The sequence below is a fragment of the Rattus rattus genome, chromosome 2 (genome assembly GCF_011064425.1).
Source record: "Rattus rattus isolate New Zealand chromosome 2, Rrattus_CSIRO_v1, whole genome shotgun sequence".
Taxonomy (NCBI): Eukaryota; Metazoa; Chordata; class Mammalia; order Rodentia; family Muridae; genus Rattus; species Rattus rattus.
In genome coordinates this window covers 17887702-17906778 of record NC_046155.1, presented here as the reverse complement: position 1 = coordinate 17906778, position 19077 = coordinate 17887702, and the positions used below count along the sequence as shown (strand labels likewise).

The 19077-nt window shown below is 41.7% G+C and overlaps 1 protein-coding gene across 2 annotated transcripts in view; it reads left to right on the top strand.

Annotated features, from left to right (window-relative positions):
• The window catches only part of Pcsk5 (proprotein convertase subtilisin/kexin type 5), a 409124-nt gene that overhangs the window by 27524 nt on the left and 362523 nt on the right, over window positions 1-19077 (top strand). For both annotated transcript variants that reach the window (XM_032891692.1, XM_032891693.1), the window contains exon 2: window positions 17706-17810. In XM_032891692.1, the coding sequence (XP_032747583.1) occupies window positions 17706-17810 (105 nt within the window). The remainder of the gene's footprint in view (window positions 1-17705; window positions 17811-19077) is intronic.

Sequence of the window (19077 nt, the reverse complement as noted above, 5' to 3'; positions counted from 1 at the left end):
GGAAGTGGAGACACTAATCCTTTGCCTGTCTCTTTCCTCTCACTGTCTGGGTGGGTAAGTTTGTGTTAGGTAACCACTGTAGCCTGGACTGTGATGTGGATGCTGCTAGTAGACCAGTGTTTCGCAGCTTCGGAAGACACACGGCTTGAGCAATAAAGGCAGCCTAGAGAGGACACTTGGGAGGTCAGAAAGGACTCAGAGTTCTGAGGAGATGAGTTTTGAGGCAAAGTGGAAAATCTGAGGAGAGATTGAGGTACAGGGAATGCCTGGTGGGTAGAACAGCAAGAACATAGGCACGGAGGCTGAGTGCCAGAGAAAGTGAAGGTGTTAGGAGGCGATGGTCTGAAGGCAGATGGGAGGAGAGCTGGTAGCCCCTCCTGAGCCAACCAAGTAAATGCAATTTTGATAATTTCATAAAAGCAGAAAGTAGGCAAGTTTTATATCATCTTTTAAGTATCATTTTATTGCATTTAATTTTTTTTCAAGTTCTGGGAATAGAATGCAGGACCTTCTACATGCTTAAAGAATACTCTGGTACTGAGAGAAATCCCCAGCCATCTAACATCATCTTATATAAAACAAATATGAAAGAACACATGAAAGATGAGCTGTCCTGTTGATGCAGTGGTAAAATATTTTATCTTCTTGAAGCAGGGTCTTACTACGTAGCTGTGCTTAGTCTTGAGCTGATGCTATTTTCCTGCCTTCCAGTTCTGAGGTTCTAGGACTTAGCTCCTGTGCTTGGCTCAGTGGTAGAATTCTTGAAGTGACCACTGTAAACGGTGCTGGAACAAATGACCCCAAATCGGTTGGCATTTTAAAGGATTTGGAGGAGCAAGTGTATACAGAGCTGGTGTCAACAGATCTCTCTTGCTGATATTACACCTAAAAAGATGTTCAAAAGCAATTTTTAAAGCTCATATCTCCTGAAGAATCGTGGGAAGTAGCTTCAGGTGGAACCTCCGTGGAGATTACAAGAGTAGATTGATCGCTCGCCTGTGTGCAATTAGGAATTCATATTCGATGGCTACTATAAATAGTTAGCACTCGTGAAACAGAGGTCCAAGGAGACATTGATAATCTAATGCAGATAAAGCCTACGGCTTGGTGAACTCTTATTAGATCTAATGGAAAACATTTTTTCTACTAAAAGTTGCCCCTTACGATATTGAAACATTTTACTTGAAAGAGGAAGGAAAGTATGTTCTGAATTTTCTGATTTCATGGATTTGTTGAAACTTTGAAACAGAGAACTAGAGGCTACAGTATAGTTCTTATGGTGGGTCCAGTGGCCATGGGAAGGCAGCTTTAGCCTTTAACCCTATCAGTGATGAGTGCGTGCGTCACTCACAGATTTCCAGCTCCAATTCTTTGGTCTTGTATTGATCCAGTGAACAAATTTTTCAACAAGATGCCAATTAAGAGATAACTATGTCTTATGGTATCATTAACATTAGGAATGTTTTCAGTTATTTTTCAGGATAAAACATCCTGAAATGGAACTTTATTTCAAATGTAGATTGGGATGGTAATAGTACAAGTGAGTGAAACCAGAGCTTAATAAAGGAGGAGAGGGGAATGAGGGGAAAGTCTCACTGTGTGCATTGCTGTACACAATGACGTCATGGATTTGTATCTCTAGATCCCAAATAGAGCATGCGCACCTCAAGTGTACCTAAAGCAAGAAGGGAAGGGAGACTGGGGAATCCCTGAAGGCTCGCCAGCTTGCCAGCCTGACATAGGCAGTGGGGAACAAGAAGAGACTAGCCTTAAACAAGCTACAAGGGTGAGGACCAACATGAAGATTGTTCTCTGACCTCCATACATATGCCTCGATATATTTGCACCCAAAGCTGTACATAGAAACATACACAATCATATACATGTACATACTCTATACATCATATGTACTACATTATTTTAAAAGATAGAAATGGGCAAATGTGGGGCACATTCATACATTTGACTGCACAGGTCAGAACAGACAGCACTGCCTGTCTTCCTTTGTGGATGTTATGCATACAACACACTCCTGGGTTCACAGCCTCATCTCTTGACCTGAGGTAGCTGTGAAGGGGTTGACTAGACTCTGGTGAATCTGTACATAGGTGCCTTGTGTGCATTCCTGACAAGCTCACGGATTGCATTGCTGGCTGGCGTGGTGCCATTGGCTTGACCACCCCGCCATGTCTTACAGACCTGTCCCTTTTTTTTGAGGCAGTTACGTTAGGTATGTGACCAGTGGCTCTTAGGTGTCTCCTTGTCTTTTCTTTTTGCTCCCGGAATTACCCAGCCATTTTATTTTATTTTCAGTTCCCATCATGTTGCATAATCAGACGCATTTTGCTCCGAGGAGAGCAGCAGTTTACTGAGAGTTGTTGAAATATTTCCTTCATTCCACAAAGAGGGGTGCTTTACATGCTGCACATGAGTCCCAGGGCTGCTGTTTGCTGAAGATCCGCTGTGGAAAAGGCTGCCATGGCTGCAGGGAAGCTTTTCAACTGAATGAAGTTGATTTGATGATATCATGAAATGGAAGCAAACAACTTCCCTTTCTCTCTCTGCATCTGCATCATGGTATCTAAGCGGTGTGGGGAGCGTCCCCATGGACCACCTGTAAAAATATCAATTTTGCTGAAGGATCGTTGGCATGGAGTACTATTGCGTAGTGTGATGAATGTTGACAAGTGCCTGTGACAGTGTGACTGCCACCATGTGAAAGGTAGAGAAAAGTAGCTTAAAAACTTCCCACTGCTGCTTCGCAATCGGCCTCTTGTCTCAGGGGCATCTGTTAACCGGCTCTCTGGTCTGTTTTGCCTTTCAAAGGATACGTGGATGACATGATGCTCATCTTTGTTTTTACCCATATGTTTAGAGTTAGTAACTCCCTCCCCAGTGTGGGCCATAGAAATTAGAATTCCTCTTCTCTAAGGCAGACCATAATCTTCCCTGTACTTAGAGCTGGCAGTAAAGAAACCTTCCAACCCAGACTGATAATAGGACTCCTGTTTTAAAATAGGTCTGTCCCAGGCGGAGGAGAAATAAATGTTGCAAAAAAATCCTCATGGAGTCTGAACCAAAGGCCTTCTAGGTTTCTCCTGTCTGCCTGTTAGCATTTGACTATACCTTTTTCATTCAGCCGTGTATCCACATGGTTTTCCAGGCTTCCGTCATGATGATGAAATAAAATCTGCATAAAACCCTAGAGGGCAGGGCTCATAGAGCTTCCAGATAGTCTAATACGTGGGAGTTCCTAGAGAGTGGTGTTCCCACACAACACAGGTATTTCGTGAGGCTCCTCCTTGCCTCTCTCCATCTACATCCCTTATAATAAACTCAGGCTCTTTGAATTCTGAGAGCTGCCGTAGCAGGGAAGCCAGTTTGTAAGTCTAACTAGGTTTTATGACTGGCACCTGAAGCTTCGACAAGGACGTCTTGGGAGGCTAAAACCTTGACTGATTCTATTGGATCTTACACTAAGCCATAAGATGTACTTACCGTTATCTTACAGTCAGGTACCAGTCCATAGAACCGGACTACAATTCAGTCAGGAAGCCCCAGCTTCTGTTGCTACAGAATTGCTTGCTTAATTGTTGATGGGAAAGCACCCCACACATGTTGCACCACAGAGGTCTATGTGATGAATGTGAGAGTAGAGGAGAACGGTCTGCTTTTAATTTGTTTATTAATCAGGCAGACATAGATTAGTTATGTTTTTCATGAGCAGTTTGTATTTACTGACCTTTCTTTCCAATTCTTCTCCACCCATGCTCCCTGCTGTACCCTCCTGCCTCCAATAGTTCTCTTTCTGCTTCTATGTCACATGGTCTGTTTACCTCCTCCCACTTCCTTAAAACCCATTTCCCCTTTTGTGGTCCCCTTTTGTACTGACTAGTTTTATGTCAACTGGATACAAGCTAGAGCTATCAGAGAGGAGGGAGCTTTAATTGAGAAAATGCCTAAGGCCAGGTGGTAGACAGGCATGCAGGTGATTTTATTAATTAGTAATCAATGTGGGAACACCCAGTCTACTGTGGGCAGCACGATCTCTGGGCTGGTGATCAGAAAGCAGGTTGAGTCAGCCATGAGGAGTAAGGCAGTGAGCACTCCCATGGCCTATGGCCTCTGCATCAGCTCCTGCCTTCAAATTCCTGCCCTGTTTGAGTTCCTGCCCTCATTGCTTTTGATAATGAACTGTTATAGGGAACTGTGAGTGAAATAAATCCTTCCACGCATTGCTGCTGGTCATGGTGTTTCATCACAGCAATAGTAACCCTAAGACACTTTACTAGTTTCAAGACCTTTACTTATGCTCACATCCACATATACATACTTGTAAAATTTAGGAGCTAGGGTCTTAAATGTATATGGGAGTGAAGACACTGTTGGTTTTTCTAGTATGTGCTTCCCCACTTAATAATTTCCAGATCCATTTTCCATTAAATTTTATAATTTCATTTTTCTTTATGGCTAAATAAAATTGTGTGTGTGTGTGTGTGTGTGTGTGTGTGTGTGTGTAATGTTTTCATTATTCATTTGTTGATGGACATATGGGCTGACACTGTTTCCATGCTCTTGTGAAACAATAGCAATCAACAAGACTATACAAGTTTCTCTGTAGTATAATTTAGAGTGCTTTGGGTGTATGCCCAGATCAATGCTGCCTCCGTTAAAATTCTAATAACATTCTTTATAGAACTATAAAAGCTGATTCTTTAATTTACTAGAGACCATGAATAGACAAAGCATTTCTAACCAGAAAGAACATTGCTGGAAGGATCGTAGTACTTGACCTCAAATTATACTACACAGCCATAGTGGCAAAGACACCATGATCCAGGCACACCAATAGGCATGTAGATCAGTGAAACACAAAAGAGGGTCTAGAAATAATCTCATACAGTTATGGCTGCATATTTGATAAATGCATCAAAAACATGCACTGAAAAACAATTAAAAAATAGTACTTATGAAATTGGGTATGCACTTGCAGAAGAATGAAATTAGAGCCATACCTCTCATTTGAACAAAAATCAATTCAACATGGATCAGAGACCTTAACTTAAAACCTGATTATTTTGAAATTACTATAGGAAAACATAAGGCTTGCTTTCCATTTGCTCATCTCAGTAGAATAACACAGTGCACAGGCCTATGTGAGATTGGCTTCTGTTGCATTTCAGATCCCCACCCCCAATCCTATGAGCCACAGAGAGTGACTCCTCTTCACTGACCAGTAGTGTCCATTGTATGGAGGCACTGGTTTCTTTATTCACCAAGCATGAAGACATGGAGTTATAAACAGATTATAGTAATTGTGGGCAAAATTGTCACAACATTCAAGTACAATGTTTTGAATGACTGTGTAGTTTTTAATTTTTTGGGAGGTGGGGGAGGCATTACTTAGAATGGAGACTTAATTTTGTGAAAGCTGCCTTAGAGTTTTCTGGCACTCTCTGTGGCAGTGGCAATGGCCCTCTCCTCTCACATCCTCACCATTCTTTGTTGGTCCATTTTATGATATAATTTGGTCTGTTCTAACAGTTTTGTGTCTGTGGCATCTTGACTTAATACAACAGGACACAACTCCTCCCACTGCCTGGTCCCCAGGAGCTGTGCAAATAGGAGCTTTACAGTTAGTGTGACACTAGCTCACGTCCACTCTCAGCACTGCACCTGTCCTGGCCTCACCTAGAGGGTCATCCCTCTGCAATTCTACCCATGCTTAGGAAGTATCCAAATGAGGACAAAGAAGGCATCTCTGGGAAACTGTTAACAGAAAGGACCTCTCCTAATAAGTTGAGGTGACAGGGATGTGGAAGGTCATCAGCTGTCTTGCTGTCCCTCACCTCACAGTCTATCAAATTTTAAATGCTCGTGGCTATTACACTTCCAGTCTTCTCATTTATGGAGAACATGTTTTATTTAAAATGTTATAGTTGGCCTGTGAGAAAACTCAGTGGGCAAAGGCGTTTGCCTTGCAATTCTGCCAACCCAAGTCCCAGCCCCAGAGCTTGTATAAAGCTTGTGAGAGTGTGTGAGCACTGGGGTTGAACCCATGGTGCCCGGCTTCACAGCATGTGCCTTCACCTGCTGAGCCTTCTCACTGGCTTACTAGAAAGCTTTCCCAAGACATCTGTCCTTAATTCAGACTATTCAAGTCCAGAGGCTTGACATTAGTGTTTGCTTGGCTTTTAAGTCCACATACAACACTAATGGATAACCAGAGTTGAGAATGACTAAGTCCTGAAAAATAGACCATACTGTTTCAGAGGCTAATTCTAGCAAAACTTCACCTGTCAAACTATGAGTTTCTTTTTGTTTTCATGTGTATGTTTTTCCAACGTCTAGAGGAATCATTAATGACACTATAGATCCAGTATAGAAAGTGTAGAAAGTGTGCTCTTGACTCTTGGCTTCTCCCTCTTCCTATCCCTCTCCCTCTCCCCCTTTCTCTTCCCCTCCCTTCCCCCCCCCGTGTGTGTGTGTGTGTGTGTGTGTGTGTGTGTGTGTGTGTGCATGTCTGTGTGTGCCTGTCTCAATGTGTCTAAATGCATGCCTGCCTTGGAGACCAGAAGAGAGTGTCCTATTCCCTGGAGGTGGAGTTATCTTGGTCTGGGTTCTAGAATCCAGACTCAGATCCTCTGCAAGAGCAATAAGCTCCCTTAACCACCAAGCCATCTCCAGGCTGCTAAAAATACATTCAAATAAAAAAATAGCTGACTAAATATAGTAGTAAATGTTATTTTAGGATAATGTAGTTCAGAAATCATTTTACACATAGGCTACAATTATTTATATTGCAGAAAATGAATGAGAGGTCCTTTCCAGGCCATTCCTCAAGAACTGTTACAAACATATTGGGAGTTGAACACTGAGCTCATTCCTCTCCTCTTTGGAACACAAGAATGAAAGTTTATTCGAGTTGTCTTGGGTGAAATATTCCGATTTGGTAGTGAAGACATCAATCTCAGACTTCGAGCTGACACAGTGGGGTTGATGGCAGTCCGTCAAAGTTCTCTCCCACTGGCAGGGCTTCTGCCTGGTTCTCTCAGTCTGTGGTCTTAGGATCTGTGTTTGGCATGTAGGAACACTCGAGTAAATGAATGTCTAGACAGGCTATAATAGTGTGGACTGTAGAACGTGAAACAGCATTCCAAGCAAATGCCAATTTCTGCCCTTTACCTTTAGGAAGTTAAAATATTGAAGGGTGCCGAACCAAGTTTAAAAGGATTTACATGGAATATTCTGTCTAGTCTGCTAAAAATACTAAGTTGTAAGCCATTTTGCCGGAAGTATTGGCCAAAGGAGGTCATAGTGTCAGTGACTCCGTCCTGACTCTATAGTGCTAGATAGAGTTGGCATGTGTTAGGTTCTAGGCTCAAAACTTTATGTAGAGACATCCCAGATGTTGGCCTTTCTTGGAGAAGTAACTTGCAAAGGCTTGGCAAAGTGGAGGAACTTGGATGACCATCCAGAAACAGAGAAGTCCAGTGAGCTGTCTGACTGTCTGGCTGAAGAGAAATATGCTTTGTGGTTCTTGCTACAGGCTTGAGGCAGTGGATTTATGTTGGTTCCTGGGAATAACTTTCTAGAAGTTAGACTGCCCTGGAAAATACAGTGCCTCGTAGGTTAAGAAGAGTTGGCTCCTGTGTATAGGATGGAAATCAGACCAGCCACCTGCTCTGCTGCTTAATTTTGGTCAATTTGACACAAGCTGAAATCATCTGGGAAAAAGGAAAGTCGAAAAATTGCCTCCACCAGACTGGCCTATGGGTGTATCTGTATAACATTTTCTTAATTATTGATTGACATCGGAGGGCTCAGCCCAGTGTGGATGGCGCCATCTCAGAGCAGGTGGTCCTGGGTTGTAATAAAGGCAGCTGAGCAGGCAATGAGAGCCAGTAGGCAAAGTTTCTCCACAATCTCTGCTTTAGTTCCTGACTCCAGGTCCCTTGAGCTCCTTCTCTGACTTCCCTATGTGATGGAATATGACCTGGGTAAGATGAAATAAAATAAACCCTTTCCTCCTTACGTGCTTTCGGTCAAAGTGTTTATCATAGCAATATAAAGCAAAGTAGACCACGAAGTAAGGACCTTCATAGCTTCAAGAATCTGTGCTTTGTTTGGGATAAATCACGTCGTTGGTGTGTGTATGTGGGAGCAAACTCTAGGCTGATTACTTGAACTTGGGAAAACTTGGTGCTCCTTATACTTGTTTCGGTTTCCTTGGTGAGAATTGTCACGTGTTTCTTGAGTGTACAGAATTTGTGGGCTTGCTTGCTGTTTATAATTGCTAGCCTGCTTTCAAGATGGACTAGGAGGACATAGGTTATTACTACGGATAGCTTAGGGACAAAATAATGAAAGCTCATGCTGGAGAACGTAAAGGAAGCTGGGATAGGATGAGTGTGCCCACAGAGATGCATGCAGCTTTCTAAGACCCTGTGAATAACACAGTTAAAGGGCTAGGAATTGACATGTGGCTTGGGAGAATGCTAGCATAGCATGCACAAAACTCATCCTCAAGATACATAGGGAGTCTGAGGCCAGCCTGAACTAAGAAAAACATAAAGCCATTGGCTATTTCTGTTTCTCTGAGCAGGTTCTTTATTTTGGGATTCTATTTATTTGGAGATGAACCGAGACAATGCTAAAGGTCCAAGGACACCTGACTGTTATTAAGCTCATAACTGTGTTGTCACGGGTATTTGGAAATTGATAGCTGAATACCTAGAGAGTCCTTAAAATTATGAAGAACAAAAAGGGTCACATACATATAGCTTATCTACTCGGGCTACTCTGCAGCGTAAGGGCATCTAAGAGGCTCCATATCAACTTCTCATTAGTTTTCTAGTTTTGTTATACCAAATTGCCACAGCTTAGTGCTGTGGACAATATAACACTACCCTCTCTCGGGACAGAAGTTCTAACCTCAATCAGGTGTCAGGGAACACGTGCTCACCTGTAGAAGTTTCAGAGGTGCCTTTCTAGCTTTTCAGAGTGGCTTCATCTCTGGGTTTGAGGTCCCTTCAGACTTCTTCCCATTGAGGCACTCTTTTTCTACCTGGCTTTCATGTTTTTCTCTCATGTCTTCTCTAACTACTTTGTTGACCGTTCCCCTTATTTGTGTTATTTTGAGACAGAATCTCATATAACCTTAATGTAATTTTAAATTTACTTTTAACCTCCAGATCTTCTGCCTCCACCTCTCAAATACGGAGATTACAGACATGGCCTGACCTCTCCTTTATAAGGACTCTTGTGACTCCAGGAGGCTCTCCCCATCTTAAGATGTATAGCTTAATTATATATATTAAGTCCTCTTATCCTGTTAGGCATCATTCCCCCAGTTCTAAGGACTAAGGCGTAGATGTTTCGGAGATCTGTTATTTAGTCTACTTTAGCAGGTGTTATTTACACATGCCTGTCTCAGAGAGAGGTCATACATGTGAAATCATCATCACAGGGGGTGTATCTTCATTTGAGCATCCAGAAGGATTTTTAATCATTGTAATGGTATAGCTCTGGATTTATTTGCCACTTCTCTGAAGAGCACACTTAACCTCAATCTGAAGGAAATGAGGACAGAAATCACAAGAGAATTTGAACAGTGCACTTGAAATAAAAATCAAAGAAAGGTATTTGTGTGTTGTTGCTGAGTGTGTTGGTGTCTGTGTACTGGATGCTGGGGTGTCGGTGTCATGTTTCTTTAAGTTTATTTGTTTGTTTGTTTGTTTGTTTGTTTATTCATTTATTCATTTATTTAGGGACAGGGGCTCACTTTGTAGCTCTGGCTGTCCTAGAATTCACTGTCTAGACCAGACTGGCCTCAAAACTCATAGATATCCAACTACCTTTCCTCTCAAGTGCTGGGATTGAAAGTATGGAGCACTGTGTGTGTTTGCTGTGCAACTCTTATGCTTCTTTCTCAGTTACTTCTCTCATTGCTGTGACAGAGTACCTGACTGAAAGCAAGCATAAGGAGGTGGGGTTTATTTTGGTTTATAGTTTATTTTGCTTTATTAGGGGATTTCAGTCTGTCCTGGCAAGGAAGGCCTGTTGGCTGGCATTGCTTATTTGGGAACAATTGGAGCATACAGTAGGGCATCCTCCTGGTGCATCATCAAACATTATTCTCTTGGAAGTTAGGCTGGGCTGTATCCTTCTAAGCCTGCTTCCAGTCCCTGCTTTTGCCAGCCATAACTGTCTCAAAGCAGTGCTACATGATACAGACCAGGAGTCTGAGGCTGGTTCTGAGCTCTCTATATAGTTCAGGCTGGCCTTGAACCCTAAACATTCTTCCTCCATCTTCTAACTGCTAGATTACAGATGCAATGCCATACCCAGCCTGGGTACCTTTCAGCTAAATGGATATGTCACAACTTACTTTGTTGTTTGTTGATGGACCCTTAGACTATTTCTACTTTGTGGCTGTGATTAAGAAATGTCCTGGGAATATTTGTGTGTATACTTTTATTGTTTGGAAATATATTTCCTATGGGTAAATTCCTAGAAAGAAAATGTCTAGATTTTTAAGGAAGGTTTTATAAGAAATTGTCAAAAAATTTTCCAGAGATGCCGAACTATTTTCCATGATTATTGACAATGTATTATTCTCATGCTCAGTGACTTTATTAGAACCTGGCATTATCAGTCTTTCTTGTTTAACCACTCTGCTATTTTGCAGTTATTATGAGATTTTCATTTTCACTTGAATTTTGCATGTGTGCTTATTTGGATGCGACATGTATGTTGTCTTTTGTGCAGTGTCCATTTCAATGCCTGACCCTTTTAATTTGTGGGATGGAGGTATAATAAATTACTTTTCATAAAAGGAAAGGCAGAATTTGGGGAATTCTGTTAACTCAACAAGCAAGAGTGAAAACCAGGCAGACTGGTAGCCCAGGAGGAATGATTGATAGACTTACAATCAAGTACTGGTGCTTTTAACTGGGTATCTGCCTGTCCTGATTTGCCTGGGACCATCCAGTTTCCCACTGCAGGACGTGTATCATGCCTGGGCAGGCTTCTGCAAGGTTCCTTCTACACAGCCCTGGAGAGGGACAATATAAACCATTTTCAGGGACGCTGGTAACTTTTAACTATGAGCACAGGTCGAAGGAAGCATTGGTGACCAGTGATCTATGGAAGGCCACATCGTTCATTATCAGGAACAAAGCCAGCATATGAGTGGGGTCTAGCACACCAAACACTGTATGCTGCATCTTACCCGTGATGGGAGGAGTCAGGGATATGGGGAACGTTCTCACCTGCTGTTAAAACTGAAGAGCTTAAACAAATTAACACTGTCATTGGGCTCAATTATCTTGCTTCATTCACACTTTTCTGACCAAATACAGTTGGCCTGGAAAAACTAAGATGCTGAGTTCTGTAGTCCCTTATGTATGCCTTACTATAAAATAGTGTGGGAAATCATTTCTACAGAAATGCTTTGTTGTAGAGAGTATAGTGGTAAGAAAATTCTGGGTACCGTGAGGAGAGAGGCTACTAGTAAAGATGACACTTTCAAAGGCTTGAGAGAATGAGGAACAAAGAATGAAATTCATCTCAGCGGAGTTGGTTGCTAGGCAGAAAAGAATGTGTACCGTTGTGTGGAACATGCTCTCATAAGAGCCGAGCCCATTACTCTTTTTCCTTTATACAGCGGTAAGGAAGGTTGGGCCTTGATATGTCTGCTATTGGCTTCACAGTTCATATATCCCATTTGTTCCTGATATATTTATACAGTGTCCCTGTATCTGTTATATGCTGTCCCTTGTTCTGGTCCCTGTTTCTCTTATATGACATAAACACACTCATCTTTTGTCTTACATTGCCCCAGAGGACCTAGATGGAGATGCTTATAGATAATATTACTGTTTCGTTTTCATGTCTTTTTAAAAATAACTCTCGACATGCTACAGCATTTTTCTTCTTAATGTTTATTAAATGCCCTCAGCAGGATCAGTTCTATCTAAATAATATAAAAGACACAAGTCTTGCCAATAAGGGACATTCATATTAATAAATGCAAAATAAATATTCTTATATGTGTGCGCATTTTTTTTCCTTGGAAGTTGAAGGATTGTTTTGTTTGGATGAGACCAAATAATTGGAACAATGTACATAATTCCTTCTGCTGCTGTTTTGGAAACAACAGTGTGTCAACCCACAGTTGTCATAATCACATAACCTTGGCAGGATCAGTACTTCAGTTAAGGCCAAGTAAAGCCATTTTTGTTGCAATCAATCTCAGTTGGAAAGACTTACGAGAGATTATGAACCATATGGAGCTCTATTGTATACGGTTTTAGCCGTTTGGTGCTTATGATTTTTAGATCCTTCAGCAAGCTCTTCTATGATCCTGCTTTTGTTGAGCTTGGAAGAGACATGTCGCAGCCTCAATGGAGCATGCAGGCAGGTGAGGAGGTACCAGTCTTAGACTGATACTTGTGCCAATAGGGACTTAACTACAGGCACATTTTTCTGGTTCCCAAATGATATAATAGAGCTGTTACCTCATTTGGGGAGTTGCATAAAGGATGAGAAAGAGGTTTTGAGGGTGCTATTTGGTGGAAGTGTCAGCAAACATGGTTGAGTCATGGAACTGAAGGTAGTTAGCCAGCATAGCTAGAATCCAGAAAATGGGAAACAAGTTGTTAGACTGAAGAGTGAGGCAGGACCTGATTATATTCATACAGTGAGTTAGCTAAAGCATAACAAATAGCTCCTATATAAGTGTGTTTGATATGATATTCCTATTCTGACTGACCTTTAGAAATATCATGAGAGACTGGCTGATAGTATTTAAGAGCAAAGGAAGCCACCAGAGGATTTTAGGCAGGGGTATGGCACAACCTTGCATCCATGTTGCATCTGTAATGATCGTTCCAGCTAACAGCAGAAGCATTTGAGAGACAAGAGGGGTACAGTTGCCATGAGCAGCACCCTGTCATCTACAGGGTGGCAGAGTGGACACAGTAGGTCATCCAGGAACTCATGTCTCATTTTTGCCAATAGCGGTGGCTCTGGAGTTATGCAATAGAGCATCTTGGAGCTGATTGTGTAAAGGGATAGCTAGTTTGAAAGAGTCCACTTTGGAGTTATCAGAGGAGCCTGTGATAGAGAATACAGCCTGTGCTCAGCTAATTTAAATAGAGACAGCAAGGAGAGTCAAGCTTTCACTACTGACCTTGGTATTTTTTTAAGTTATATCCCAGTTCACAACCAGAAAGCTAAAGGATTAGGAAGCTACTTTATGTCTAACTATGCCTAACCGCAGGGATAACTCTTACACAATCTTCAGTTTTAGCTTACCAAAACAACAATGGCGAAACACCCTCACCTGTGAAGTATCAGAGAGTGTTTAGGCAGTAAGGAAGCGGATGCTAAGACCTCTGTCAGTCCCGAGCCGGTCCTTCAAGAACAGGCCTGGTGATGCTTGATTTTGCTTTATGTCTGGCTTGTATGATCTGGGCCAGGTCTGCTCACTTGCTGCACAAGTAGAGCTTAGCATCATAGTCACGTACTGCGGGAAGACCTTCCAGAAGGATGCTGCATTGCATCAGTTGAGGCCGTTCACAGAGTCCATGACAGAACTGAACTAGGCTCACCATGACATTAGTGGATGTTTACCAAGCACTTAATCCCAGCAGTATGTGTTTGGATATTCCCAGAGCCCTGGATGCTCCTTAAGTCAATTAGAGCTAATGATATTTAGCTTCTAGAACTCTTGGGGATTAGGCTAAATCTGATAATATGTAGGAGAGGAGTCAAATCCTTGGCACAATTTTAGCTTTTAATTAATGAGGCATCAACCAAAGAACTACAGTGAGCTGCTGCCCAGCTTAGTAGTAGAATCGGAATCTCCTAGAGAAGGATTGCATTGCTGACTGCTGCACGGTTTGGTGGCCTGGGTAGATGTAGTCTTTGTACTGCCCATATGCAACTTCAGGAGTACATATGCCCTGGAAAAATTGCTGGTACTTGTATATATACTATTTCACTTCTTTTTGTTGATTATTTTTAAAAAATAGTTATATTTTTATTCTCAGATATTTTCATATATATGCATGTATAATATATATATATCATATTTGGTCATTTCACCCCACTCCCTTCCCTACCAACTCCTCCCAGATCCTCCCCTACTTCCCATACTCCTCCCAATTTGGTATCCTGTTTTTTGTTGTCATTGTTGTTGTTGTTATTTTTAAATAACCAACCAGGAGTCAAATTTGTGTTGTCCTTATTTTTATGTGTGGGGCCATCCACTAGAAGTTGACCATACTCTTAAAGAAATTGACTGTCCTTTTTGCAACAATTGGACCAATTGCTTCTCTTTATTTCTATTTTAACTCACTATATCTTGGGGTTGAAACTACTTTTACTTATGTGGGATTAATGACCTCTTGAGGGCAGCTGGATATTTTGAATATTTAAAGAGTTTGCTCTGACATCTGTTTATTGGTGACAATCTACAGAAGCACCTTTAGAAATAGACAGATGGTGTCCAAGGTTAGATGTAATTTCGTCTCTTCCAACCCCATTTCATCTTATCCTTGCTTAACTACAATCACTGCCTACATGACTACGGCAGTGTATCATCAGCTCCTTTGCTGTTTGCCAGTGAGGGCTGGGAACAGAAGAGCTAATGACAGTGTAGGCCAAAGTAATCCTGACAAGGGAAGAGAAGTGAAAGATGAATTACAAGAGATGAGAGAAGCGAAGCTAATAAGTTCCCAACAGTGACTGCATGCCAAGCAGTGACTTGACCAGACACCTCATAGTCTAACATCCATTTTGCCATATCAACCTACAGATAGTCCTTTTTAAAACTGTGTGTGTGTGTGTGTGTGTGTGTGTGTGAGAGAGAGAGAGAGAGAGAGAGAGAGAGAGAGAGAGAGAGAGAGAGAGAGAGAATAACCCTAGTTGAGACAGGGTGTATGCCAAGCTAGCTTCTGGAGATTTTCCTGTCTCTGCAACCGATCTTGCTGTAGAGGTACTGGAATTACAGATGTGTACTATAGCATCTGTCATTATGTGGGATCTTGCAATTTGAACTCAGGTCCTCATGCTTGTTTGAGAAGTTCATTCCCCACTAACCTGATTTCCTTAGTTTCCCCTATGCTATCTTATTCCTTGTGTACTTTGAAGACCAGTGTCTGCCTACTTTACTTCCTGTGAGTTTCTCAGTTTCCCACTGAGGAAAACAACACAGAAGAAGCCTAAATGATTTATCCAAGGACCAAAATCAACTTATATTGACACAGAAGATCCAATTTACCACCCCTTTCATATTGGTTTAGACTGGGATTCCAGTCTGTACTGGAAAGGCCTCCAAGGGTTTGAATTTTCTCAGGATGAATTTCACAGTTTGAACTTAATAATTGGGTCAAATCCAGCCATTTTTTATAACAAAGAGTTTCTTCATAGAGACATTGTGATAGTAAACACATTGGCATTCTTCCCGCTGACGATGATTCTTTGCTTTTGTTTTTGTATTTTTGTGAGCGGATCTCATGTAGCCCAGGCTCTCCTTGAATTCACCCTGTAATCAAGGCTGACTTGAACTCAGGATCTTCATGCCTCCACCATGCCTGCTTATGGTCAGTTCTTCAAGGTTCCACCCCACAATACACATGTTCTTTGCTTCAAACTGCTGTAGCTACTCAAGTAGAACATCACTAAGCTATGTGTAATAAAAGATTTTAGATTTTTGTTTAGAAAATTATGCAGCCTCTCTTAAATTCTACTCCTAAAGCTTCGGCATATTAGCACCTTTCAGGATATCCTCCTGGGCAGGCTCAGAAGTGAGGCTTCAAACTATGACCTCTTCCTGCTCTGCTTGCCCAGAAGCACTGAGATGGAGGAGTCACTAGGACTCCCTTGCCTTTATACTTCACTTATTTTTTTGAGTCATTTTTGTAGATCAGGATGTTTTTCAGTTAAATAAAGCTTCAGGCTTTCTCTTGAGTTTTAGCGATACAGCAACATCACAACGTCCCACAAAGACACAATGTCTAAATGACACAAAATATGTGGTGAGAGTGTAGCAAGGAGATAGACCTTAGAAAACACCCCTTTATAATGAAAAACTTAACCTGGGCCAATGACATTTTAATTAAGAAAGCGCAAAGTCTACATTGTACCAGCTGGACAACATCACCAGTGGTGATTCCTGTAGTGTAGAGCCACAAACATCTAGAGAATTAGACATTTATTGTATTCGCCTGAAGCAAGAAAAGTGTCACTGTTAAAGAATGGAATATGAGCACTGCAGTGGCCTTAGAAATTAACTAGCTCAAAATCCAATTTTACCGAAAAGGAAACACAGACGCGAGAGTACATGCTGTTCAGCTGGGGTATCAGCTGAAATGAGATACTAGCCACAAGCCCTGCCTGTGTGGTTGGGCTCAGTTCTCACTAGGTTGATACTTTGTGTGTGTGTGTGTGTGTGTGTGTGTGTGTGTGTGTGTGTGTGTGTGCGCATACAAACACATGCAGACAAGTATTATACAAAGAGGTGGTTAGAATTGACCTCCTTCAGTTGTTCACCACCATCAATTTATTTATTATTATTGCTTTATGTGTTATTGTATATAGGGGATAAGGGGTGCATTAGTGTCATAGTAGGGGTTATACAAGAGAATCACTTTATAGACTTCTTTCTTTTCTTTTATCTTTATGGGTTCTAGAGATCAAATCCTAGTAATTGAGCTTTCAAAGCCAAATGCCTTTGGTGAGCCATCTTGTCTATACATCTTCACCTTATTTGGAAACAGGGTCTCTAGCGAACCTGGACCTCACTGATCAGCTAATCTAGTTGGCCAGCAAGGCTCAAGGATTCTGGTGTCTCTGCATTCCTTTCCCAGGCAATGGGGTTCTACACACTGGCATCTCTAACTTGTACTTTTTTGCTAGGAATCCAGACTTGGGTCCTGATCTTGTGTATCAAGCACTTTACCAACCCCCACTACAAGAATACAGTTGTTGAATGTTTTGTTCATTTGTTTTCTAAGTAGGCTAGGCATATTTACAAACCTACTGGTTTTAACTGAGAAAGAATAAAAATGAGAAAACTAAATCATGTTAAAAGAAAAGGATATAAGGTAAAGTAGATAAAGCCACTTATCCCCAGAAGCTAAGTTCAAAGATTGTTCTAGGAGGTACCACTCCACTTGAGGGCTGTGTCTATTGCCTCTTGATCTAAGAAGTGATGCTGTCTGTGTGAATGATCAACTGTTTAAGACATGTTTCAAATTAACTGTATAAATAACCTGTCAGCGTCCTTCATTGTCCAGTTCTCACAGCAAACAGAATGCGATGTGTTTTTATAACTAGAGAGCTATTTGACTTCTTCCTTCTTTCCCACATTTGGATATAGATTGATATAGCATTACTTAAAATGCTGCATATAAATTAAACATTAAACAGGCGATATGGAGAAGCTAACTGCCCCAATAGAATCGTTAGCTCTGCAGTCACCGCCTCAAGGACACTCATATTTCATATCGGATGTCCTTCTTTTGAAAAGTGACCACCAAGGTTCAAGTGACATTTAAGTATATCAGGCAGCTGCATAATTTATGGGCCGTTTTGTTTTGTGTTCTTATTTTAACAAAAAAGAACGAAACGTGGAGACAGACTGTGTTGAGACACTAACATATTTACTCTGGTCTTCTTCTCACCTTGTCCCACAGATCGGTGCGCTGAAGGACTACTATCATTTCTACCACAGTAGGACCATTAAAAGATCTGTTCTCTCAAGCAGAGGAACCCACAGTTTCATTTCAATGGAACCAAAGGTAAGAACACCCAGTTGGATGGGGACCAAGAAGCAATGCTTCTGCATTTTTCATTGGCAATAACAGTAGGAGTCAGTGACCCAGCATGAGGCTCCTGTTTCCACCCCGGTCACAGTATCCTTCGGTTCAGTATCTATCTGCCCTCAGGACACCCCACTCACTGGCTTGACTTTTACTGACCTGCCATTGTCATCCCACATGTGGAGCATCTCAGGGGTAGCCATAGGTAGAAGCTTTTATGCAAAATGGAGAGGGGCCACAGCTTGAGAAGAAATCTGTGGAGCATGTCTAAAGGAAGAAGAATATGCTCTCTCTGGGTATGCATGCAGCTTCAGGTACTGAGAGCTCCATGGGCGACTTTTCCCCTAGTACTCTTAAGCCATTATTGACTTACGTCATACTTGCTATTTTTCTTAGCATTGAGAGCCTAGAACCAAGCCGTGTTTCTAGAAAGCATGCTCGCACTCACAGAAACAGAAGCCAGCTCCTCCTCTTGTGGACTCATCCATATTCTTCCCACACCTGGTCCTTTGGGGTTGTAGAGCAGTATGCTCCTGGGAGACCCTAGAAGCACGTAATGACAAGGCAAGCATTGAGTCTCCCATATGAAAACATGAGGTGACTTTGGCATGAGATAGGGAAAACTAAGATGTATTGGGGACAAAGTAAGAGACAACAACTAAGACACTGACATCAAGGTAAGTAGCTGTCCTTATTAATTACGTTGATGGAAGAAATTGATCTCCGTAGCATCAGTTCTCCAAGACGTGCTGAGTAATGAAGAAGCAGAGGCGCCGTGCCAACGTATCTTAGATCCTCTTTGGGTTTGGTATGATACGTCACTCACTGATTATGCTATTTTGCCTCTTCCCCTCCATATGACTTTGGTTGGCCATAGAACTCATTCTCAAATAAATCAACAAACAATTTCCCGCCAGCAAGAATAGCAGCCGCAGCTAGAGGCCCTTGGAAAATTGTATTCCTTGTTAAAGAGGATCTTACATAGATTTGTGTGCAGTTCAATGTATGATTTGGAGTCTGGCCTTCCGTTATGGGCTATGTTTGTGTCTTAATTAGGGTTTCTATCGCTATGAAAGACACCATAACCATAGCAACTCTTTTAAAAGAAAACCTTAACTGGGGCTGGCTTACAGTTCAGACATTTGATACAGTATCATCATGACAGGAAGCATCCAGGAAAACATAGTGCTGGAGAGATAGCTGAGAATTCTAAATAGGACGGCATGGCAGCAGGAAGAAAGAGAAT